The sequence below is a fragment of the Lithobates pipiens genome, unplaced genomic scaffold (assembly GCF_037356315.1).
Source record: "Lithobates pipiens isolate NorthernLeopardFrog02 unplaced genomic scaffold, aLitPip1_a1.2 Scaffold_22, whole genome shotgun sequence".
In the NCBI taxonomy this organism is placed as follows: Eukaryota; Metazoa; Chordata; class Amphibia; order Anura; family Ranidae; genus Lithobates; species Lithobates pipiens.
This window is the reverse complement of record NW_027507784.1, coordinates 262,150,924-262,176,776: the sequence shown is the minus strand read 5'-3', so window position 1 is coordinate 262,176,776 and position 25,853 is coordinate 262,150,924. Positions and strand designations below refer to the sequence as shown.

Below are 25,853 nucleotides of genomic sequence, written 5' to 3'. Positions count from 1 at the left end.
AGTAAATAGCAGCACTTCCTGTTGCAGGCTGACAATACTAAGCTGATGCTTTGAAAATTGCAGCAGCGTTGTCATGCTATTGTGATCACTTCTTTAGTTGGCCATTGGCTATACCTGATACAAACAGTAAACTTAAAGTTTGTCACCTATCATAAATTGTGACTCATTGACACATATCCCCCAAAGGATTCTAATAAAAGCCTAATCTATTTTTTGGCCACATTTGTGCTCACCTTGTATCTATATTTCTCTTTATCATCTACCTGACCTTTAAGACAATAATAAGTTTGGGATGAGTGCAGAATTTCCAGAGCATTGACCATGAATTCCATTGCACGATACACAGGATCTGAAGTTCTGTTAGATGAATAATCTTCGAAGTCAGGTAAATGTTCCTGACCTGTACAATTGTGAAGAGAAATACAGTAAATTTTTTCAAAGAAAACATCTTTTCCTTTATTTCCCGACAAGCATAAAAGTGTTGTCATCCACAGATTTTCAAGTAACTTGTCTTTTGGATAAATCATTGGATGGAAACTATCAACAACATTTTTGAAATTCTTATCAGCTTTGGACCAAAAGTTCAAGGATAAGCTACAATTCAAAATATCTGGAAACTTTTCTATAAGAGCAATATGTGAGGCCCAACTGAGAGTAAGGATCAATGTTACGTTCCTTAGTAATCTTCTGAGTGAGGATTCAAATATTAGATCATGATATGTTCCACAGAGTATGATCACGTTTACAGATAATTTCTCAGTGGTGCTACACAAAGCTTCAAAAGCACTCTTTTCAGGCATTGATACTTTGATACCAGATCTTATTATAAAGGCCACACAAACCTGAAGACTTGATAAAATTCTTAATAACCGAAACTATGCTCTTTCCCCACTTTCATCCTCAGATGATATTATTCCGACCCAAGTCCATCCAAAATGTCTGATGAGTTCTGATATATAACGATATATCATGAAGTCATCCTGGACTGTATGATAAAAAGAGGGAAAACCAGCTCTGTCAAAGAAATAGTCATCAATTGCCCCATAACTGATCTAAAAAAACAGGGATAGGCGTTTCAACATAGGCTATAAACATAGGAGATATGGCTAAGATTCGAAGGACTTAGTAAGATACGTCTTTCTAAAATTAGATTTTAAGGTTCTATGTATTACGGGGTAAATGTGACATTCTCCAAACATTCACACATAAATTCTTTGCTGCGTCAATTAAAGACCGTTCTATAAAGAATAACATATAAAGAATATAAAGAATAACCTGCACTTTCAGTGGGTCAAACAACAGTCACCCTCATTCACTAAACAGTCACAAAAAATATATATTTTCCTGCAGATCCACCAGGCTTGTCCCCCTTTGATGACAGCTGGAGTACCACTAGTGTTTGGTATCCAACTTTGACATAATGATCACATGCAGACTAAGAGCTTCACTGACAAAACAAAGCCTTCATCCTGCAGTTAACCATTGCCACTTTCAGATCAACTGGTCTTTAAAGGCAAAGGTCCCTTTACCCGTAGGACTTGTTTACCCTGCAAAGTGATGGGAATAGTCTTAGGAAAATAGATCAGTTTGAATGTAATACCATGGGGGAAGAAGCAAGAATATAACATTTATATCTTGTGACACCTATTATGTCACCTATGTACTGGAATGCCCATGTGGCCATCAGTACATTGGCCACACACTAAGAGGATTGGTGATTAGGGTTAGAGAATGCATTAATAATGTACATAAGGGTTATGAGAAATATAAATATGGAATAGATCCCACAGGACTAACATTTTATGGTATTGATAGAATTTTCAATCACTGGAGAGGATTTAATATGAAACAATTAAATATGTAATAGATTTAATGATAAATATCTTCCATCCTAGTGGTTTAAACATGAGCTGTTTTATTTCAGATGATTAAATATTAGGGTTACTTCTGTAGGTACATTTGACCTATTCTACTTAAAGGGGATAGTTGGTGCAGCTGTAGAATACAAAGTATTCTATGAATAAGAATTTTATATACTATATATTTTTAAAATGCTTTATATGGTTTACTGTTTTTACGATGTTTTAAAGGTGATTAAGAAATAATTGTCTCAATTGGAATATATGTCTAAATAAGTGCTGAGCTTGAACTGATTAATAAACTCAATAACCACACAACATTTCATTAATATGGAAAAAAAAAAAAATTAAAAATATAAAAGGGATAACCAAACATGGGGCTGCATATACAACATATTGTCAAAAGTATTGGGACACCTGCCTTTACATGCACATGAACTTTAACTACTTGCCGATCAGCCACCGTCATTATACAGCGGCAGGTTGGCTCCGCTACACAAATCGTTTTAGCTGGATGGTGGTCACTTTAAGGTATATAGGGGACCCATGCGCACATCTCGTCTGACATAAGAGCTGATTCACGTACCCGGTGGCTGCAATGTCCACCGGACACCCGCGTTCACTTCTGAGAGAGACAGAACAGAGGTCTGTCAATGTAAACAGGCAGATCTCCGTTCTGTCAGGGGAGTAGAGAATGATCGTCTTGTCCTAGTAATTTGGAACAACGATCGGTCTCCTAGGGAATAGCGATCAGTCTCCTCCCCTAGTCAGTCCCATCTCCCCACAGTTAGAACACACACTGTAGGAACACATTTAGTCTCTTGATCGCCCGCTAGTGTTAACCCCTCCCTGCCAGTGACATTTATAAAGTAATCAGTGGCTATTTTTAGCTTTGATCGCTGTTTAAATGTCACTGATCCTAAAGTGTCAAAAGTGTCTTGCTAAAATTCGCAGATCACCGGAAAAAAATGGCATAAATATATCCCCTATTTTGTCAAAAAAAGGGTTCAGTGAGTTGGCCCACCCTTTTCAGCTATAACAGCTTCAATTCTTCTGGGAAAGCTGTCCACAAGGTTTAGGGGTGTGTCTATGGGAATGTTTGACCATTTTTCCAGAAGAGCATTTGTGATTTCAGGCACTGATGTTGAACAAAAAGACCTGACTCACAGTCTCCATTCTAATTCACCCCAAAGGTGTTTTATCGGGTTGAGATCAGGACTCTGTGCAGGCCAGTCAAGTTCCTACACCTTAAACTCACTCATCCATGTCTTTATGAACCTTGCTTTCTGCACTGGCCCAAATCATTTGGTGGAGGGGGATTATGGTGGGGGGTTGTTTTTCCGGGGTTGGGCTTGGTCCCTTAGTTCCAGTGAAGGGAACTCTTAAAGCGGCAGCATACCAAAACATTTTGGAAAATGTCATGCTCCCAACTTGGTGGGAACAGTTTGGAGATGGCCCTTTCCTATTTCAACATGACTGCACACCAGTACACTACACAAGGTCCATAAAGACATGGATGAGTGAGTTTGGAGTGGAGGAACTTGACTGGCCTGCACAGAGTCCGGACCTTAACCTGATAGAATACCTTTGGGATTAATTAGAGTGAGAGACTGTGAGCCAGGCCTTCTCGTCCAACGTCAGTGCCTGACCTCACAAATGCGCTTCTGGAAGAATGGTCAATCATTGCCACAAACACACTCCTAAACCTTGTGGACAGTTTTCCCAGAAGAGTTGAAGCTGTTGTAGCTGCAAAGGGCTAGCCAACTCAATATTGAACCCTACGAACTAAGACTTGGATGCCATTAAAGTTCATGTGCAAGTAAAGGCAGGTGTCCCAATACGTTTGATATTATAGAGTATAATATGATAAAAACATTTTAGTGGTATATGTATGAAATACTGAACTAATTAAACCAATAAAAACATGTAATAAAAAGTTGAACAAAATAACCAGTGCAAAATAACATGAGTGAAAATTCAAAACTTCTGTGCAATGTCTGTGAAAAGTCCAAAATATCCAAATCTTTGTGAAATAGTGCACTTCAAGTGATTGGCCTTCACCATCCCCTTAATCCCCTAATTTTTGACCTGCATTACAAATTTCAAACATGTATCTTTCTTTAAACCAAGATAAAACAAGGTGCTTTGACAATGGAATCAGTAATAGCAACCCTCCAGTATGCTTCAACCTGCATGAATCACAAGTATTGTTAAGGAATCTAATGTACATAATGATAATCAGAAAATGTCTTTTTGCTTATGTGTATACATGTTCCTTACTTATTATGTAGTATACAGATTGACTCTCTGTTAGGAGTTTAAAGATGGCGTCTATACCCTACATCCCACGCATTAGAAGAATGCATTTGAGATAACAGAACCAGCTTCAACCAAACTTGAAGCATCAAGTTTCTTCATTTCTCTTGTATTGTAACCAATAAGATGTACCAATTAGACTGACATAGCAACGACGTATCTTTCTGTATAAAATATTAACACCGCCCACGAATAAATCAGAATTTAGAAGTAGCCGAGCTGAACGTATCTCAGAGAGTGTTTACTTCTAATGTGCATGCACATTTATACTTTTTAATTGGAAATAGCAGCAGATAACCTCGAACTAGTTTGTAGTTCTTATCCATTTCATCTGGCGCCCGAGCGTGGGGGCTTTCAGGCTTCAATCGAAGGGAGACCGCATTCCAGGACTGAACAGCTGGCCAGATCAGAGAAGGGGGTTAAGTGCGCAGCCCTAACAGTACGGTAAGCATATTTATTCTTAAAAAAAAAAAAAACGAAGGGGTAAAGGTGCGCTATGGACCCTAGATGTATTGAAAAAATACACAAAAAGTGAACTCCCAAAACGCAGTGAAGTCCAAAGTAATTAAGCTAAGATGGAATGAAAATGAAAAACTATGTAAAATATAAATGCAAAATACCAAATACCAAACAGATACCCTAGTGGTGAAGAACAGGGGCTGCCACTACCTTTTAAATCACCCAAAAGGTGAATGGCGTAAATGTATGTCAAAGGTGGTAGTCACAGCGCACACCTGCTACTATTTATGCTAATTACAAATATTCGCTAATCAATTTGTTGTATGTGTACCAAGTTTTGTGCGAATATGTGAAAAAGTGGAAAAATTATAATAATAAAATAATGATAAAAAATAATGATAATAAAAAAATGTGACAGAGATATATGCGTAATAATAATAATAAAAAGAAATAAATAAAGAATGTGACAGAGATATATGCGTGATAACCCAAAAAATCATTAACATATGGGCGAAGGTATTAAAATTATTCCGTGCCTGGTGCACAATATTTAAGTAAAGTGCACAATACTCCTAAAAAAATACTGCTATAAATACTATTAAAGAAGTGTATAGTGCAAAGCATTAATTACAAAGTGCTCATTGAAAAGTGCGTAGTGCTCCAAAGAATACCTGAAAAAATACTGGAAAGCCAAAAATGTCAAAATTTAATTACACTCTTCATGCGATTATAAAATCGCTAAGTGGAGACATGCAGAAAAAGAGTTGAGAAAAAAAAAAGCTAAAAATATTAAATTTATGTAAAAAGTCCAACATCAGGATACCATAAACAATAAAGTTTCAATAAAACTCCAATAAAAACAAATAAAAGTTCTTCTTAAACACAAATTCTTCTTAAACAAAAGTGACAATGTGCTTCAAGATTCCTGGATGGCAACCGGTGCAATTGTGGTGTAAAAGGCAGTAATCCGCACTCACCAGCTCCCCATCCCCTTATGGGGTTAATGTTCCTTCACAGTGTGAGCCCCTGTGTCGCTATGTTTAGCTGGTCCGGTTAGGTATCCAGGGATTTCCTCATAAAAAGTAAGATGGGGCAAACATAGTGTGATCCAGTATATAAAATTTTATTTAATTGTTTGTTAAAAACTACTCACATAGTGTAGAATAAAAAACGGCATTTCAAGTAGTCCAATGTAAATATCGGTCTGTTTGTATTCACCGCCGCCGCCGCTATGCACGAGTGGATACACCTTAGGCCACGCCCTACGCGTTTCGTCATCGGACGTCTTCTGGAGCACTATCCACTTCTTTAATAGTATTTATAGCAGTATTTTTTTAGGAGTATTGTGCACTTTACTTAAATATTGTGCACCAGGCACGGAATAATTTTAATACCTTCGCCCATATTGTTAATGATTTTTTGGGTTATCACGCATATATCTCTGTCACATTCTTTATTTATTTATTTTTTATTATTATTATTACGCATATATCTCTGTCACATTTTTTTATTATCATTATTTTTTTATCATTATTTTTATTATTATCATTTTTTCACTTTTTCACATATTCGCACAAAACTTGGTACACATACAACAAATTGATTAGCGAATATTTGTAATTAGCATAAATAGTAGCAGGTGTGCGCCGTGACTACCACCTTTGACATATATTTATTCTTACCATTGTACGACTTCTCTGGTTGGGCCGGTTGATTTTGTCTTGTTGGCTCCTTTCGATTGTTCAAAGAGGCAGGTAACTTATTTCTCGCCTGGAGCTGTTTTAACAAACCTGCTAATGGTTTTCTGCTGACTATTATCTGTTCAGTGTCTGTCATTCTGAAGGACTGCAAATTTAGCAGACTGAAAGTGCAGCTGCAGGCGTGTGTCCATCCTCACCCCTAGATTCTACCTCTAGTGGTGGGGTGGAATTCTGCAGGCGTTTATAGACGGGTTACTCGAGGTTGGCTGTGTAGGACCTCTGAGGGTTAATCTCAAGCTGCGAATTAGGGCAGTTTGAAAGAAGGCTTGCGGAAGTGGCAGTCTTGCAAATGTCTATAAACGTTCTTCTTGGGTGAGCTTTTCTTGAGGGTTAATCTCAGCTGCGGATTGGGCAGACTGAATGAAGGCTTGCTGGAATTTGGCAGTCTTGTAACTCAGGTGAGCTTCTCCCGAGAGCTATCTTTGCAGTTCAAAGAGTGTCAGGTGTAATGTCCTATCCTGAGTGTATTTGTGGATTACTGTTTGCCATACACGAGGAGGGTTGGGGATTGGTGAAGGTGAGAGAAGGTGGCTACCTGAAGGATCAGTTGGGCCATAAGCCACTGCTCCCCACCACCTCTGACGTGCTAGTTTTGACCCTCGAAGAGATAGAACAGCCAGGAACCTGCGATCGCTCGCAGGGATGCAAGCCCCCACCTCAGGAATTCTTTGATAAGACAGCAGTCAGAGCAGTATTAACCCATTAGTTGCCTGTATTCTCCTCTTAAGCCGTCCGCTGAAAGAGAGAGAGAGAGAGAGAGAGAGAGAGAGAGAGAGAGCGAGAGAGAGAGAGAAGGGAATGCTAGCATGTGATATTGTGAAGAGGAGAGAAGATGTTGCAAGAAGCAGAGGAATGGCGTGTGCTGATAAGAGAACAAAGGGGCGCTCTGTTTGATAACGGCTTATTGGATGTGGCAGAAGCATGGTACAGGACGGCAAGGGCATTGCACAGAGGGTTGGATAGAAGAGGAAATCAAGAAAGATGCCAATTGTACTATGTATGTGTATCACAGAGTTGATAATGTTGCTGTACCGCCCCCATATACTAAAACTGGAACAAAGGATGAGAGGGACAACCCTGCCATCCGCCTTACACCCACTCCCTTCTCAAAACTCCAGCCCAAGCACAACCCACTGTGACAACTCCACCCAGAAGCCATCTTAGTGCACCCATGCCCTCACTTTCTGGCCAGCACAGTGCACTTCCTGCCGGCGGCCATCTTGGTACACCCAGTAGGCCCAGCCATGGCCTATACCCAGTTCTTCCTGTTCTAAACCAGGATGGTTCCTACCACACACCTGTCTTCCCTAATATGGAAGCACTACCTTCACAGGCTGGGTATGTTAATGATGAAGAAGCGTCCGAATGGGAAGACCAACAACAGGCAGCAAGGCCACCTGCTGATTTAACCCCCAATCCGGCTCTGGACTCACAGTTCCGAGAGGATCTCAAACGTATGCTGACAACCATAAGAAACAGTGCCCATTCTCAGCCCCCGCCCCAACACCAGTCTCGGTTACCAGAAGGGGCACTGGTGATGTATGTTGCTTTTACCCCATCACAAGCAGCAACCTTAGTGACAAGTCTGCCTAACCCAGAGAAACAGCCAATGCCCTTCTACTGCAGGATAGTGCAGATACAAGAAACTTACTAAGCTGCCTGGAGAGACTTGATCAGCCTATGCCAAATTAAAGCAGGACATGTCTTTTGGCCGGTTATGCAGGCGGCCCTACTATGATGTCTGCCTGACAAGTGCCACTTCCTACACCTCAGGCGTGGAGTTCTGTGCACAACTCCGCGACTGGGCAAAGGAGAAATTGGCAGAACAGACCACCACAATCCAAGATATTGCCCAAGATAAAGGGGAGTCTGTGGAGAAGTATCATGATAGACTCATACAGGCCTTTGATGATCTGAGCTTCTCCCTCTATGAAAAGACACACACAATCATGTTATCATCTGCTTTTGTCTCAGGACTCAGAGAGGATATCAGAAAAAGCCTGATGGTGGCTCGCCCTGAATATCGCTCAATGAAAATGCCAGATTGACTGTTGGTGGCCAGAGGAATAGAAAACCAAAAAAAAAAAAACAACGCCCCTCATGGTAACATAAGACGAAGATCCCACCTACACTCGTCCACCACCACTGCCCAATACCAGGGAAAAGATCATCTGTTACAACTGTGGGAAGCGGGGTCACACCAGAAGAGCATGCAGAGCCCCAAGACATCTGAGACAAGACAGGGATCCCCGTGAAGGGCAACATGGACATGAACCTCCATCACCACACACCAACTCACGCTAGGAAATGGGCAAATCCGTGTCACCCCTTATGACAGTGTCCTCAAATGAGACTGGGGGACCCCTAGCAAAGGTCACGTTACCTATACAAGGAAAACCTACCACTTTTCTCATTGACATGAGTGCAGCCAGGAGTGTGTTGAGGGCTGAGGACCTGCTTGATAATTCTTTCCTTTCCACTATTGATGTTTCCTGCGTGGGAGTGGATGGGGTGCCCCGCTCCAGTTCACTCACTGAGCCTCTCCAAGTGGGGACATTTCCTGATTTGCTTGCCAGATTTGTGGTGTCCTCTACATGTCCCTTGAATCTACTAGGAGCTGATGTGCTGTACAGACTACAGGCGTCAATCATTTTCACACCTGAAGGGGGGGTGAAGTTACATACTCCCCTATCCTTGGAAGACTCATCTGCCTTGTGTTCTCTGCCTCTCCTGATGACACTTCATGAAGCAATAACTCCAAGTTCAATACCGCAGGAAGTACTTGACAGAATTCCTGCGTGTCTATGGTCCACAGGCCCAGAAGACATCGGTCACTTAAAAGTGCCACCAGTTTCAGTCAAGTTCAAAGAGGGCGCATCATTGCGCGGGAAACCACAATACCCCCCCCCCCCCTAAAGTTAGCTCAATCTGCAGCTATTTTGAAGCATGTCAAGGCCCTCATGTCAAATATAGCCCTGATACCCTGCGCATCTCCATGCAACACACCTCTGTTCTCTAGGAAGAAGAGAACCCCTAAAAGAGAACAAGCTAGTTGCGGGGGTGTTCCTGACTGTAAAGTACCTCACAGTGGTGGACCATGCAAACGCTCTCTTCAGTGTCCACCCTCACCCCTCCTGCTGGTACCTTTTGCATTCACCCATGAAAACAACAACAATAACATACCTAAACAGTTATGCCAGAAGGGGCACAGAACTCTCCAAGCTAGTTTGCAAACGCTTTGGCTATCACCCTTGACACATAACAAGAGGATCACCTGGAAGTGATTCTCCTCCAATATGTTGATGACCTTCTCCACTGTGCAGCTGACTTACCCACTGTTGAAGTCACCTCAGAAAGCCAGTTGTGCTATCTTGCCAACCAGGGTTGCAAAGCCTCAAAGCCCAAATTGCAGTGGTGCTCAACATCTGTCATTTTTCTTGGACACTGTCTTGTCCCATGGGACAAGACACCTCACTGAAGACAGGGTGAAATCAATCTCCGACATCCCACTGCCACAAGGCCAGAGGCCCCTTCATTACTTCCTTCGACTAATTTCCTATTGCAGAGCATGGATTCCAGAAGGCTCCCTACTGATGCAAGCTTTGTATGATGCCCTGAAAGCAGACCCCTTCCAGATGTCTCCTGAAGCAATATCCAACTTTGAGGCCTTCAAGCACACCATCTCTGGCCCTAAGGCTCCCAGACTACAACAAAACGTTCAAGCCCTTTGTATCCGAACATCTGGGACATGCTACAGGTGTACTCATCCAATTACACGGCATCTGTCTACGCCCTATAGGATATTATTCCTGTCAGTTGGATGCAATAGCAAGAGGAGGCCCATCGTGTCTGCGAGCTGTCTTTGCTGCACAAGCCTTGTTTGACAAAACTTAGGGCTTAGTCCTCGGACTCTGCCTCGTTCTGCTTGTTCCCATGACATTGCTCCCATACTCAACCAAGATCCAGCTGAAACCTCCGTCCACTGCCAGACACTTGAGACTCCTGAGTTCCTACCTTCTAGACAGCATTACTCTATTACGTTGTCAAACACTGAAACCTACCACCCTTCTTCCACTTCTCGAGGGGGGAAAGGAGGAGGAGTCGAGTCTTGACTTGTCACCCCATGACTGCATCAAACGAATGCGGCTGGAAACCACGCATCTCCCCACCGTGAGTGAAATACCCCTGCAGGATCCAGGTCACCACTGAAAACTCGGTTCTCCAAACTGAAACCTTATCGCCGGTGACGTCTGCACAGGTGGCAGAGCTGCAAGCACTTACTACAGCATGTAAATTGGCAGAGGAAAAGAGCCAACATTCATACGGACTCAAGATATGCTTTCAGCGTTGCCCATGATTTTGGTGTCATCTGGAAGGACAGAGGGTTCCTGACGGCTGAAGGAACACCTGTGAAACATAGCTCAGCCATCAAGGACTTGATGGACACCCTGCTTTTCCCAACCCAAGTGACTAGTCTAAAAGTAAAGCACATGACAAACTCAACTCAAAGGAAGCTCGAGGCAATCTAGCCGATTCAGCTGCCAAACAGACAGTCAGTGGTCCACGGGAAGTGGACAGCAGGGTGGTAGAAGAAGACCACTCTGTGCTTATCCTACAGACTCTCCCAGTGGACCGAGTTTATCTGAAATAATTACAGGAAGCAGCAAGTCCGGATGGGAAGGAAAGCTGGAAATGGAGAGGAGGAACTCTCAGAGATGGACTATTCGAGTGCAACAAGAAGCCTTGCCTACCCAGGAGTATGTACCCAGCCATGGTGCAATGGGCAAATGGAGCTGCCCACTTGACAAAGACTCTTATGAACTTATGAGTTACTCCATTGACCAACAACTTCTGCAGATCATGCACTATCTGCAACAAATGTAACCCAGAATGTACAGAAAAGGCACAGAAGAAGCACCTGGCAAAAGCTCTATACCTCTTCCAGAGGATACAAATTGATCACTCCCAAATGCCAAAGGAGTGACAGATTCGAATACGCCCTAGTGGAGGTGGACATGACTGCCAGGACCACAGCTAAGGAACTACTGAGTGAGATAGTATGTAGATTTGAGGTCCCAGAGGTGATAGAGAGCGATCAGGCCCAGCCTTCACAGTAACCCTTACAAAGATTAGGGCAGCACTCGGGGTTCAGTTGGCTCTACACACCCCTTACCACCCTCAAAGTAGCGGGAAGGTAGAAAGGATGAATGGGACACTAGAAAAACAGTATGTTAAAGATGGCCCAAAAGACTAACATGAGTCAGCCAGACAGTTTGCCCATTGCCCTGTTCAGTGTCAGACACACACCCCGGGGGGGAAACATGCCCTATCCCCTTATGAAATGTTGTTTGGTTCAGCCCCAGACTTGGCTGTTACTTTCCCCAACAATTACAATCTGATGTGTTGACTAATTATGTAACCGCATTATCACGAGAATTAACCCAAATACATGTCCAGGTGTTTTCTTCCATTCCAGATCCTGAATTAAATACAGGAAAACACCAACTACTGCCTGGAGATTGGGAGCTGGTAAATACATTTGTGAGAAAACATTCTCTTGAACCCAGATATGATGGTCCATTCCAAGTTTTGCTGACCACAGTCACCTCAGTCGAATTGGCCGGGAAGAACATCTGAATACACGCCTCCCACTGCAAGAAAGCTCCAACCCCTGAGGACAAGATCCCGCCCACTTCATGACGACCATGCTACATATCCTTTTTCTGTTTGGTCTAGGGGGAGGCCCAGGAGGTGGCCATCACAAAAAATGATAACATAATTACATTTTGGTATAACTCTTCAGGTACACATGTGACCACCTTTACCTTTGATTACTGTGACATAGTACCTTATCCGTTTGACTCTTTCGTGGCAATGCCATTGGTACAGTGACATCCCTGATGGTAAGGATATATATATGTGTGTTTACGGACAGTTACCAGGGCCAGAATTGTGGTTCCTGGGAGGGACAGTGGGTTGGAACATAGGACCAGATTAGAGGGAATCTGGACCGGTGAAGGTGCCCTTAAAAAGGTCATTATGCCCCTCAATATCCTAGCAGAAGATACTCCTGATACATACACTGTCTCAGCACACAGTCAGAGGAGGAAGTGAGCAGTTCTCTCCGGAAGCTTTGACCCTCATGTGTACATAGATGCTATAGGAGTTCCAAGGGGGGTCCCTGATGAATTCAAATCCAGGGATCAGGTAAAAGTTGGTTTTGAGTCTTTGATCCCCATAATAACTGTGAATAAGAATGTAGATTGGATCAATTACATAATTACATTAAAAAAATGGGAATCTGCTGCACCTACAGACATTAATGTTTCTGTGGGTTGACTGCTCCTGACAAAGCCAAGTAGTGATGAAATGTGTGGAGTGGAGCTACTCATGGTGAGGTTATCATTGACTGAGGAGGGAGGTATACACCAGTGTTAATTTCATTGACTAAAACAACCAAAACATTTCTGGTCATACCAGTCAGAGGCTTGGGACCAAAAGTTCAGAATAAACTTCCGATAATAGTTGACAAAGCCAAGAAAACAATGCAGAGGACGTAAACCCACGGATCGGGGGCCACTGTAGGACTGCTGAAAGTTTTTCTCTGGGTCCATCGAAAAACCAGCAGTGGAAATGACATAACTCAGGAATTTACCCTGTTCACGATGGTCACTGTGGAGAAATAGGAGCTGGCAATTAGCCGACAGCTAAACGGCCAGCTTTGAGAAGGAAGGGCTGAGCCCAGCCCTGACAGAACTCTTTGCTCATCCCATGAACTTCATGATTTAAGCCATGTCCCTGCACTTCCTGTTTGCCAGATTATTTGTCTCTCTCCAGCTAATATTTTGCTTCTTTGCATACCTGCAACTCTCCTTATCTCCACTACCACTGATTATTGACCTTTGGCTTGTTTTTCATCTACTCTTCTACTTGATTCCAACCTGCAACAACTTTCTACCAACCTTTGACGTGTTTACTATGCTTTCTTCTTGATCTCTACCTGCTATACCTGCTACTGAACTTATGGTTAGATCCCAAGGATAGCAACTTGGTACTAATACACAGTAAAATCCATCTCCACCATCAGGAGCCCTGGTGAACACCGGTTAGTGCTTAGGCTCCATACCTCAGATGAGCCCACGTCATCTGCCAAGGTGACCTGGTGTTGCAATTTTCCAGCTGTTTGGTGGAAGCCTCTCTACTGCTATTGATGCTGGCCCCCGAGTTTGATCCCTGACTGTGACAGCTATCTTATGCTCAATGCTAGATGGAACAAAGGTACATGAGAGTGTACCATGCCAGGGGGAACACCCTAGCAAAGTGCCTTGTTCTGATGTTCATGAGAATAAGGGTCTCTTTCCCACAACCCTGGCTCTTGGCTGTGGGGGTCTCTGGGTAGGGGGAATTACTTCATTGTACTTAAAAATCAAGTGGTGATGTGAAAACCCAGTTCTTGAGATGAGAACATATTTGTAAATTATTGATACACTATTAGATGCTTATGGATAGATTGTATACCACCCAGCCATTTTTAAGGCCATGGTCCAACTTTATAGCAGAGTCAACAGTTGATGACAATACAAGCTCAAGGAAATTTGGAGTGTTGAGAAGATTTTTTTAATATGCCAAATCCTGTGCTTGAAGCTTAATATATTGTAAAGAGTGGTGGTGGCTATGCGGGAAGACTGTGGCCAATTTGTTTTGTGATGGGAAGAGAATGAGAGTAGCAAAATCATGTTTACTAATGATTATTGATTATCGGTCACTTCTTTAGTGTCTCTGCCCTCTGACTGAGCAATGGATGTAGTGGAGAGATTTCTCAAGCATTTTTATATATATTAGGGCTGTGGAAATTAAAGATGAATTCCTCTATTAATCTATACATTTTTTTGATCGATCAAAATTGTTTTTGATTGGTACTCACCTCTCCGCCAGCTTCCGGGACTTCAGGGAGTTCCGTCTGAGATCCGGTGACATCATGGACATCAACGTGACCAAACTCCTCCCCCCTTCCCCAAGTGCCTCCATCTGCTAATGAAGGGAAGGGGGGGGAGTCCGGTGACATTGAAGTTCTGATTGAACGTACCTCGTACGGGGAGGAGCTGCGCATGACGTCACCCGCTGCTGCCCTTTGGAACTAACACGATTGTTGGCTTTACATGCTGTGTTTTTTATCAATTTTAAAATAAATCTTATACTTAAGCAGTGAGCACTTAGATCTTTTCTTTTTACCCATGACCTGGCTTCCTTGCTGAGATCTAAGGAGACGTGAGAGAAGTTTATGGTCCGTGTAAACCTTTTTGATACCCGCTTGCATGACCACCTGTTTGCACAGGGGTCTATGCCATAAGGTGAGAGTGATTAGTTAGACCGGAGGTGGAGGGATTGTCACGCTACTGTGCAAAAAAAAAAAAGACTTACGTCAGTGCTATAGTTTGAATTTAAAACGTATTTGTGTGAACTGTGAAGTTAAGTCATGGATTGTGGAAACTAACTAGTGTCGGGTGATTGTATATAGTGTATACCACATTTACCACTGACTAATGCAGAGTTGCAATGCAAGGAGATCAGCTAAAAGTAGTTGGACCTGTATGTGCGTTATAATTAAATGAAATTAGTCGATTAAAAAAAATGGATTAATCGAACACGAAAATTTTAAAATTTGTAACAGCCCTAATATATATATATATATATATATATATATATATATATATATATATATATATGTATATATATTTTAAGTTGTACCTGTATGTAGGCAGGTGTATTCTGCCAAGTGGTTAGGAGAGGAATAGTGCACACGCCTGTCAGGAAAAATGGCTAGTGGTAGGGAGAGGTTATTGGCAAGGAGGGACAGATTAGGGACAAGCCATACTTCAGTGAAGCCTACACTTTGGGTCCAGATTCCAGCCTCTGAGACAGATGCAGTCAGTGCATCTGAATCCCCTGTGTGTGTTTCCCTGGTGTGGTGCTCTTCTGTTGGGTTTCCTGTTCATGAATGAATGAATGAATGACTTGTATAGCGCTTGTATATGTTCAGTTGAGCCTTTTCCTTTAATACAAAGTGCTTTATTCTACAACCAAGTTCTGTATCATCACTTTTTGCGCCATGCTGCGCCTACCCACATGTATGCTTATCTATATGATAGATATGCTGAACCTGTTTAATTTCATGAAAAAACTTAAAAAATTTACATGCAACAAAAAAAAAAAAAAATAACAGATTAGACACAGGGGAAAACAGTCAGAACAGATCTGACACAACAGACTTGAGTCATAATTCATGTTATTATACTCACTTGCACGTGGTTATACACAGATAATATCTGGGCCATAGGCAGGATTGTGGTTGAACTCTGGTCTCCAATAAAACCAGCTAATTTCCAATGGTCTCGGCAGGAATAATTTGGGATAGTCTCTCCAGGTCCAGATAAAATCTGTAAAACACTTTTTATGGCTTTTCTGGGATGAGAACACGAGTCATAAAGATGATATCCTAGGGTCATATTAGGCAGGATTGTTGGGTTATTATTCAATTGGTCAATGGCAAAAAGGAACATTTGAAGGTTCTTGAAGTATTGTTGCAAAGGTCTGTTAATATAACGGATTAGTAAATCGGCTACAAGAGGTCATCATCAGCTTACTATAGACGAAAGGTTTAGTGAGAAAATGGAAAGGAAGAAAGCATTTTCCAGTTGCTCACATATGATCATAGCCATGTCAAAGGTCAGCTGCCCCACCCCTTTCCTCACCACCCAGGCTGCTTACTTGAATAATGGCCTGGTGTGGATTTTGAGGCAGTCTGGTGGCTGTGGGGGTCTGCAGACAGGGGCCTTATCGGAATATGGAAGCCCCTGTAAAAGTAAGGGGGCCCTCATGTTCTGCCCCTCATTTACAAAAGAGTAAACAGTAGACATGAACCCCTCATTGTTCGGTTCACAGCAGAACACCCAAACAGGGAAAAGTTCTCGCTGTTGCGATTGCAGACACCAGGCTGTTGAAAAAAAATAAAGAAATTTTTTAAAGCGCCCCTTTCCCCATGTGCTCGCATGCAGAAGCGAACGCATACGTAAGTCCCGCCCACATATGAAAACGGTGTTCAAACCACACATGTGAGGTATCGCTGCAAAAGTTAGAGCGAGAGCAATAATTCTAGCCCTAGACCTCCTCTGTAACTCAAAACATATAACCAGTAAAAAAAATTAAATCGTCGCCTTTGGGGATTTTTAAGTAGCGACGTTTGGCGCCATTCCACGAGCGTGTGCAATTTTGAAGAGTGACATGTTAGGTATCTATTTACTCAGCGTAACTTCATCTTTCACATTATGCAAAAATTGGGCTAACTTTACTGTGGGGTTTTTTTTTTTTTTTTTTTTAAGCATTTTAAGCACAAAACAGTTTTTTCTCCCAAAAAAAAGCATTCGAAAAATTGCTGCGCAAATACCGTGAGAGATAAAAAGTTGCAACGACCACCATTGTATTCTCCAGGGTGTTTGCTAAAAAAACATATATAATGTTTTGGGATTCTATGTAATTTTCTTGCAGATAAATGATGATTTTTACATGTAGGAGAGAAATGTCAGAATTGTCCTGGGTGCTCCAGAACGCCTGATGGCGCTCCCTGCATGTTAGGCCTCTGTATGTGGCCACACTGTGTAAAAGTCTAACACATGTGGTATCGCCGTACTCGGGAGTAATAGCAGAATGTGTTTTGGGGTGTAATTTGTGGTATGCATATGCTGTGTGTGAGAAATAAACTGATAATATGACAATTTTGTGAAAAAAAAAAAAGTTAAAAAAATCTTGATTTTGCAAAGAATTGTGGGAAAAAATGACAACTTCAAAAAACTCATCATGCCTCTTACTAAATACCTTGGAATGTCTTCTTTCCAAAAAGGGGTCATTTGGGGGGTATTTGTACTTTTCTGGCATGTTAGGGTCTCAAGAATTGAAATAGGCCGTCAGTACTTCAAGTGTGATAAATTTTCAGATATTGGCACCATAGCTTGTGGACTCTATAACTTTCACAAAGACTAAATAATATCCACCAATTTGTACTTATTTTTACCAAAGATATGTAGTAGTATAAATTTTGGCCAAAAATGTATGAAGAAAAAATTACTAATCTGCTAAATTTTATAACAGAAACAAGAATTCTGTAAAAAAATGAATTTTTCTACAGAATTTTCTGTATTTTTTCTTTTATAGCACAAAAAATAAAAAACCCAGCTCGCCTGAGGGTAATAGCTCTCGGTAGGACGTTTCTTTTTAATACACCGAGGGAGGCAGCCCAATGGCTAGAAGAAAACAAAAAAGAGTTATAGACCTTTATAAATGGGTTGTTTTTTCATGATTCAATAATTTTATTGTTTGTAACTTGCTGTGTGGGGGATGAGGGGGGTGAAGACAGGGTATGAGATATTAATAATTATTTGCACGTTTATTTTATTCATAGAAAGGTGTGGGGGGGGGGGGGGGCTGTACTCTGAGGGATTGAGGTTAAAAGTATGCATACGGGTGAGTGTGGAGCGGTGCATTTGTGCCCCTCGCTTTGGGTTGGGTTTTTGATTGAAGCACTAAGTAGAAATAGTGCAAGTAAGTGGTGTAGGAAGGTCAGGGGTCAACCCCTAGGGGGGAGCCCTGCAGGGCAAGATAGGAGGGTGGGGAGGGGGGTGGTCCTAATTTTAGGATCTGGGAGGGATAGGGAGGGAAGGTTGGAAAATATTGCACTAATATATGTACACACAAGATTGAGGATTTACCTCCTGGGAGGAGGTGGTAGAAGGTACCACAATTGGGGAGATAACAATCTAATTTATGTTTTTGGGAATGGCACGATTGTAATTGTGTGGGAAAAGGAAAGTTTTTTTTTCTTTCTTTTTCTTTGTTTTAACTTGCCCATTACATAGGCTGATAGGATGAGATGCAGGCAAAAAGAATTAGGGTAATGTCATGAAACGTCTGAGATTTGGGAGATCCGACCAAGAGAGCTGTGGTATTATTTTTCTCTTTCTTTTTCTTTTTTCTTTTTCTTTGTTTCAACTTGCCCATTACATAGGCTGATAGGATGAGATGCAGTCAAAAAGAATTAGGGTAATGTCATGGAATGTCCGAGGTTTGGGAGATCCGACCAAGAGAGCTGTGGTATTATCAGCACTAGAGGGCCTAGGGCCCGGATTGCTTTGTTTGCAGGAGACACATTTGACTGCTGAGACGGTTCCGCTCCTACGTGGCTGGAAATTCCAAACTCAATTTCATTCGCTGTTCTCCTCATATGCAAGAGGGGTGAGCATCCTGATCGACAGGGAGGTGTTGTTTTCTTGTTATAATAGTCGCATAGACACAAAGGGTCGTTACATTTTTTTATATTGCCGTATTGAAAATAACCCATATGTTATAGCAAATATATATATCCCACCTCCATTTAAGCTGGAGATTCTACACAAGTTAATATTATTTACAATGGATAAACCTGATATCCCAGTAATAGCAGTGGGGGATTTTAATGAAGTTCTGGACAAGTCCTTAGATAGATTTCCAACGGTAATCTCAACAACCGCGGGGAACGAGATGAGACTATCTCGTTTTCTACATGAAGTGGGACTATGCGACCCGTGGCGTACTCGGTACCAGTTGGAGCGACAATATTCATGTTTTTCAATGTCTTTTTTTACTCTATCTAGACTCAATATGGCCCTGGTGAATAGCCAAGCTTTGGCCTTGGTGGAAGCAGTACAATATGGCCCAAGGGGGATATCAGACAATTCCCCTTTAACATTGACGCTTATTGTGGGGAAAAAGCAGTATCTTGGGCAATGGAAAATTGATCCTTCATGGTTAGAGATACTAGACGAGCCAGAGCGATTAATATCCGAACTGAAATATTTTATTCATATTAATGCGGGTACTGCATCGGTGGGAGCAATCTGGGATTCACTAAAAGCCTTTTTAAGGGGACTCTTTATCCAGCAAATTGCTGGAAACAAAGCTGAGATGAGGAACCGGGAGGAGGAGGCTAGGAAGACTGTGTTAGAGGCAGAACAGCAGTATATTGTCAACCCAACCCCATTTACTCAGAAGGTATGGTTAGAAAAGCAGCAAGAGTATAAGATGACTATTAGGAAAAAGATAGACAATAGACGTATACTTCAGAGACAGGCGAATTTTGGGGAGAGAGAAAAAGTGGGCCGTTTATTGTCACTACTGGTTAAAACAAACACTGCCCCTTCAAAGGTATTAGCGGTTAGGACTCCACAGGGGGAGATCACCTCTGAACCTACTATTATTAAAAATATATTTCACCATTACTATTGCTTTTTATATAAATCTCAGAGGGGGGAAGAGGGGGAACGATGGTTGCTTTTATGGGAAATATAAGCATACCAACATTATCAGTAGAAGACTCTATGATAATGGAGGCTCCAATAACTATTGATGAACTTCATAAAGCAGTGGCGGAGATGTCCAATCTAAAATCACCAGGATCTGATGGGATACCTATTGAGGTTTATAAGAAATATGGCAAGGTTCTGTTGCCAGAATTGCTGGAGGCATTGACTCAGGCTCTGGCGGTGGGAACGCTACCTTCCTCAATGTTGGAAGCTACCATAGTGGTTGTCCCCAAGGAGGGGAAAGACCCGATGGATCCTGCTTCATATCGTCCGATTTCGTTGTTATGTACTGATGTAAAGATCTTAGCGAAAATACTGGCAACACGCTTAAAAAAGATTATTCATAAGCTCATCCATCCTGGTCAGTCGGGATTTATCCCAAACAGGTCTACCAGTATTAACATACGTAGAGCCCATTTGAATATCCAGATCCCGGCAGAAGATGGAGGCCCCAGGGCCATATTAGCCCTGAATGCAGCCAAGGCTTTCGATTGTCTCGAGTGGGAATATTTGTTTGAGGCACTTGATAGATTTGAGTTTGGGCCAACTTTTATCAAATGGATAAAGATGCTTTATACTAATCCAAGCGCAAAAATAAAAATTAATAATGAGTACTCTGATGGGCTTCAATTGGAACGAGGTACGAGGCAGGGTTGCCCCCTTTCCCCGCTACTTTTCGTCCTGGCAATGGAGCCATTGGCCATAGCCATTAGGACTAACCCAGATATTCAGGGATTTAGGAGAGGCCAGAGAAAGGAAAAGATCGCATTATTTGCCAATGATATTTTGCTCTTTTTAGGAGAAGTTCAAACTTCGCTAAAAGAGGCTATGAAAATGATTAGGGAATTCGGCCAAGTGTCTGGATTGACTATCAATTGGGATAAATCTGCAATACTTCCGATAGATATGGGGGCCACTGATGCAATACGAGATACTTTTAATTTGAAGGTGGTGGAGAAAGTTAAGTATCTGGGGGTTTGGATGGCAAGGGATGTAAACGGGTATCTGGAAGATAACTTAGCCCCTCTCCTGGTGAAGCTCAAAGATAAGGTGGATATTTGGAGCCACCTCCCCTTATCGATGGCGGGACGCTGTAACTTGGTCAAGATGGTCTGGCTTCCCCAAATTCTATATTTTCTCCACAACTTGCCGATATGGATTGGTTCGAGGTGGTTTAAGAAAATAGAATCTCTGATTAGAGATTTTATATGGAGAAAGAGGTCGCCTAGGATCAATCTACGGACATTGCAGCTACCATTGGAGGAGGGGGGATGGCGGTTCCACATCCTAGGCTTTACTTTTTGGCGGCACAGATGCAGCATTTAGCAGGAGCAGGAATATCAAGCGAGGGTATGCCTCGCCATAGACTGTTAATGTTAGGATGCCTCCACAATACACTTATTGAGGCCCTCGAGGCAAACTCGTTTGGTATAAGTTGCCCTACAATCAACCAGATTGTTAAACTTTGGAAAACAGCGAAGGCTATACTAGGATACCAGGGGGTATCTGTATTGGCCCCTTTATGGAACAATAGAAACCTGGCCGAATTAGCTAAAGTTGAAGGATGTAGAGATTGGGTGAATCAAGGTATAAACCAACTAATTCAAATATTTCAGGGTTCAGAAATTAAATCATTTAATAGTTTAAAATTGGAGTTCTCGCTCCCGAACTGTGCGTTTTATAAATATCTCCAGGTCAGACATGCAGTCCAGTCACAATTTGGACCTCAAAAGGTTCAGTGGATCCAGATGCCTGTATTATCACAAATTATGTCCCAGGACACGCTTAAGGGACTGATTTCCTATATGTACGCTAGATTAGGGGATAAAATGTTGGATCATAGAGCCTTGCTCAAAAGTAGGAAAATATGGGAGAATGACGTGGGTCCCCTGTCCAATTCCGACTGGGATCGGATAATTGATTATGGAACCAGAGTCTCGATCTCCCCTTCCCAGAAAGCTTCCCACCTTTTTTTTTTTTATCGAGTATATCATACCCCTAAGAAAATGTTCAAATTAGGTTGGAGAAATAACGACCACTGTCCTAGATGTGGCTCGACGGGCGACTTCATCCACATGTTTTGGAGGTGTCCGAAGTTATTTAGGTATTGGACACAGGTTATAGATCAGATTAATAGAATCTTTAATTTAATATTGAAAGCAACGGCCAGGACTTGTCTCCTGACTATACCTGAGGGTTTTACAATCCCCAACGTTACTAAAATACCAGTGATTAGATGTCTCTTCCAAGCAAGGAAGTTAATTGCTCAACAATGGCATTCACTTTCGGGCCCGTCAGTTGAAACTTGGTTGGCAAACATAAAAATGACAATTGGCAATGAAAGGGTCTTTTTCACCCAACAGGGCAATAATAAGAAGTTTATGAGTTTATGGGGGTCTAGTCTGGGGAAGTTGGGTATCCTACCATAGGTAGATGGGCTGCAGCTTTTGCACGGAAAACTGACTTTCCCCACGAGTGTCTGGTGTCTCTTTCCCTCTGGATGGGACCTTTTTATTATCTTTGCATTGTTATTCCTTTTTATTCCTATATGAGTGTCTCTCTCCTTACATGAAGGGTGGGCCCTTCCTCTTGTTTCTCTTCTTTTTAGCACTTCCCTGTTGACCTCTTCATGACTCTGTTTGTCAACTAGAGAATGATATTGATATAGAACTGGAGAGAGGAGGGAGGAGGCTAGATCCAAAATGAGTGTACGATGTGATCCTGTGGAGATTGAGGGGGGGGGAGGGGGGAATCCGGGGGGTGCTGGGGAGGAAAATCAAATCTAAGTATAGGATGACAGGGTAATAAGTATAGCTATGGTACATATTTTGAGAACACCAGGGATGGGGAGGTTTTCCACCACATTGTTCATTTATTTTTGCTTGTTTGTATTTTTTAAATATTATGTAATGACTATGCGATCACAAGGAATCTTAGCGAAAATATATGAAACTAATTAAGCCACGATGATTGGGAATTATAAACGAGACACGAGTGAGCGACAAGCTGAACCTAGTCTCTGATATAAAAATACTGATGTGGCAAAAAAAAAAAGAAAAAAAAAAGGATGATGTGACCCGCTTCCCGGCCCCACTCCTTAACAAGCAGATTTAACTGCGCCCTGATTGGGCAAAGCTCAGTGAATTGCAGGGTGTTCCGCGAACGGCTGAACAGGCAAATGTTTGGCCCAAAGTCATGCTCGGGTCGAGCCATTCACCCATACCTAGTAAACAGACACACAGACACATTTTGATGTGTTTTTTTTATTGAAAAAAAATCTGTTGATGCAAATCCACCTCCTCCTGAACCATAACAGGATGCCTTCTGAAGCTCCCCCGCCTGCTGCAAGGCCCCTTACCTCCATGTTGATGGGGATAATGCTTTAACACCACAGCCAGGGATGTGGGGGGAAATTATCAAAATCTGGAAGCCCCTATTAAAATTGGCTGGTTCTACATCTACATAAATGGGAATAGGTTGAAGTGTACTCCATGTTACTCATTCACAAAAATATCCCCCCACACACAGACTCCCATATCCTTGAGGCCAGAAATATGAGGATACGGTCATTGTCTCCATCAAAATAAGGTGCCTTGGGCATGTGGCAAGGTATGGTTAAGGAGAAGTAGAGCACATTCTTGCGGCCCCCATTTCCTGGCCAACCAAGCTGCATGCCTGGTTAAAGACCTGGTATAGATTTAGAGGAAGATCCCACACTTTTTTTTTTAAAACAATATGATGTGTTCCTTAAAAAAATAATGATGTGAGGCCATCCTTCAAAATCCATGCCAGACCTTTATTCTGTGGATGTCATTGGTTGTTAGACTACCAGTCACTGCGAAGTTATTGGTTGGTATGGTTAAGAAAAAAAACACCAGCCTGCACCTCCTCCCCCAATGCAATACCCCATAGAGGGTCTGTTATGGATTCTAAGAGGGAATCCTCATAAAAAATTTTTATTCCGCTTGCCAACAAAATCACAAGACCCTTATTGGAGCATGGAACAATCTGGTTGACCAGGAATCGAGGGACAAAGAGCCACCTTCTAAACCATACCAGGGCACATGCCATCAACATGTGAAACATACCTTGGAAGGGGGGGACACCCCTGGCAAAGCACCTTGTCTCCATGTTGATGAGGACAAATTATTTTCTCCTCAACCCTGGCTGGTGGTTGTGAGGGTCTGCGAGGTAGAAAACTGGAACCTAAAACCCTCCTAAAAATAAGGGTGATGTGTGAATGAGTAATGGGTACATGGAACCACTGATTATTCATTTATAAAAAATAATATCTTACACCCTATCAAAAAAATAAACAAAATAAAACAAAAAAAATCCCACAATTCTAATCCATCATCGCCATGTCTTTGTTCACCCATGTATCAATATGATGAGTGAAACCTGACGGCTCTCCAAAAAGAAAGAAAAAACATGCATCTGCTCCTGAAGATTGCTGACTACAAATTACATCTCCCAGACCCTAAGCTCAATGTAAACAAAGGGGAACTACCAAATATGGGCATGACAATACAGTATCTGGTGAACAACATGGATACCCCTTCCTTTGTTTACATTCTGCTGCAGGCAGGTAAGCAGGAGCGTATGTTTATGTGGGCTTTTTGTTTTGGTGGGCATTGCTCATCTTGATTGAAGTGGATATACATTGCTGAACAATGTGATTGATGATGGATTTATACTGCATGACTTACTTACTTTGTTAAAGGTAGCGTGTGTGTGTTATTTTACGCTGTAATTTTTAGTGAATGAGTTACAGGGAATTATTTCCCTATTGCTCTTTCACAGGGGTGGTGGGATAGCTTCTGATGACTCACATATTTTAAAGGCTTCCAGATTCTGATAATTGCACTTCCCCCAACCACCAGGCCAAGGTTCTGGGGAAAAGGGCCTTGTTATCATCAACATTTAGACAAGGTGCCCCCGTCAAGGCAATCTCCCCTTTTGAGTGAATGCGGCCTTCTACGGTTCAAAAGGGAGGGGGTATGCTGGCTGCCCCCTTGTTCTGATCTGCTGCCTCCACTCTTGGATAAGGGTCTGGTATGAATTTTGGAGGGCCCGTTTTCTTTTCATGTTTTTTTTGTCGTTCTTGCAATTGACACTCCTTTAAAATTCATACCAGACAACTATCAAGTACATGATATGAATTTTGGGGGAAACTACATCTTTTTTTTTTTTTTTTTTTACTGAGAGAAAAAAATGTACCGCTAATTTTAAAAAAATCATTCATCCAAAAAAACAATACCAGATCCCTTATCCTTATTGAGACAGGCAAAAAACAAAACAAATAAATACTCAATAAAAATTCAGAGTAAAATAAAAATCAGAAATCTTCACAATCCCTATCAAAGTCCTTATCACATTAGAGTCCTCATCACATTTTCCCTTACATCAGGTTGAAGCAGAGACAATAGCCAGCCTCTGTTGATTTAAATCCTCAATCTGTGTACAGGGATAGGCCACTGACCCTAGCTGCAGGCCATATAAAATCTTGTAGTAGGGTGGATGTGGCCCACAGGGCTGTAATTTGGGGACCCCTGCCTTACAGGTATGAGTTTCAATAGACTTTTATTTTTTTGTTCAAGTTACATACTTTAAACAGATCATGCCAGTAACATTCAGCTTCTTAGGGATCTTGTACCCGGCCATGAGGCAGTTGATGGTGAAGACTCCTCCAATGATGATGTCTCCATCCTGAACATATTCATAATCCTCATATGCCGGTAAAATCTGCAGGTGACAGGCTGGTGATGGGCTGCAGATACCATTCAGGCATAATATTAAACACAGAAATGAAATAAGCCACATTGTTTTACAGAATGAAAGGTTTCCATAGCAGTGGCGGCTGGTGAAGTTTTTGGATGGGGGGGCGCAAGACCCCGCCCATAATGACCACGCCCATCATTTTTGGCCCCTCCCACTTCTCACAAACCACGCCCCTTATGTAATCCACCTAATCCGTCCCCTGTATTCCACTTCCTTCCACCCATAGTGTCACGAGTATACAGCTCAGATCACAGGACAGAGTATACAGCCCCAGAATCACAGGACAG

The 25,853-nt window shown here is 42.1% G+C and overlaps 1 protein-coding gene across 1 annotated transcript in view; it reads right to left on the bottom strand.

Moving 5' to 3' along the window:
- The window catches only part of LOC143925723 (vomeronasal type-2 receptor 26-like), a 42,185-nt gene extending 16,577 nt beyond the window's left edge, over positions 1-25,608 (bottom strand). The window contains exons 1-3 of the mRNA XM_077450177.1: positions 25,394-25,608; positions 15,694-15,985; positions 264-400 (exon numbers count right to left, since the gene is read on the bottom strand). Coding sequence (XP_077306303.1) covers positions 264-400; positions 15,694-15,985; positions 25,394-25,608 — 644 coding nt within the window. The remainder of the gene's footprint in view (positions 1-263; positions 401-15,693; positions 15,986-25,393) is intronic.
- Between the last annotated feature and the right edge of the window lie 245 nt (positions 25,609-25,853).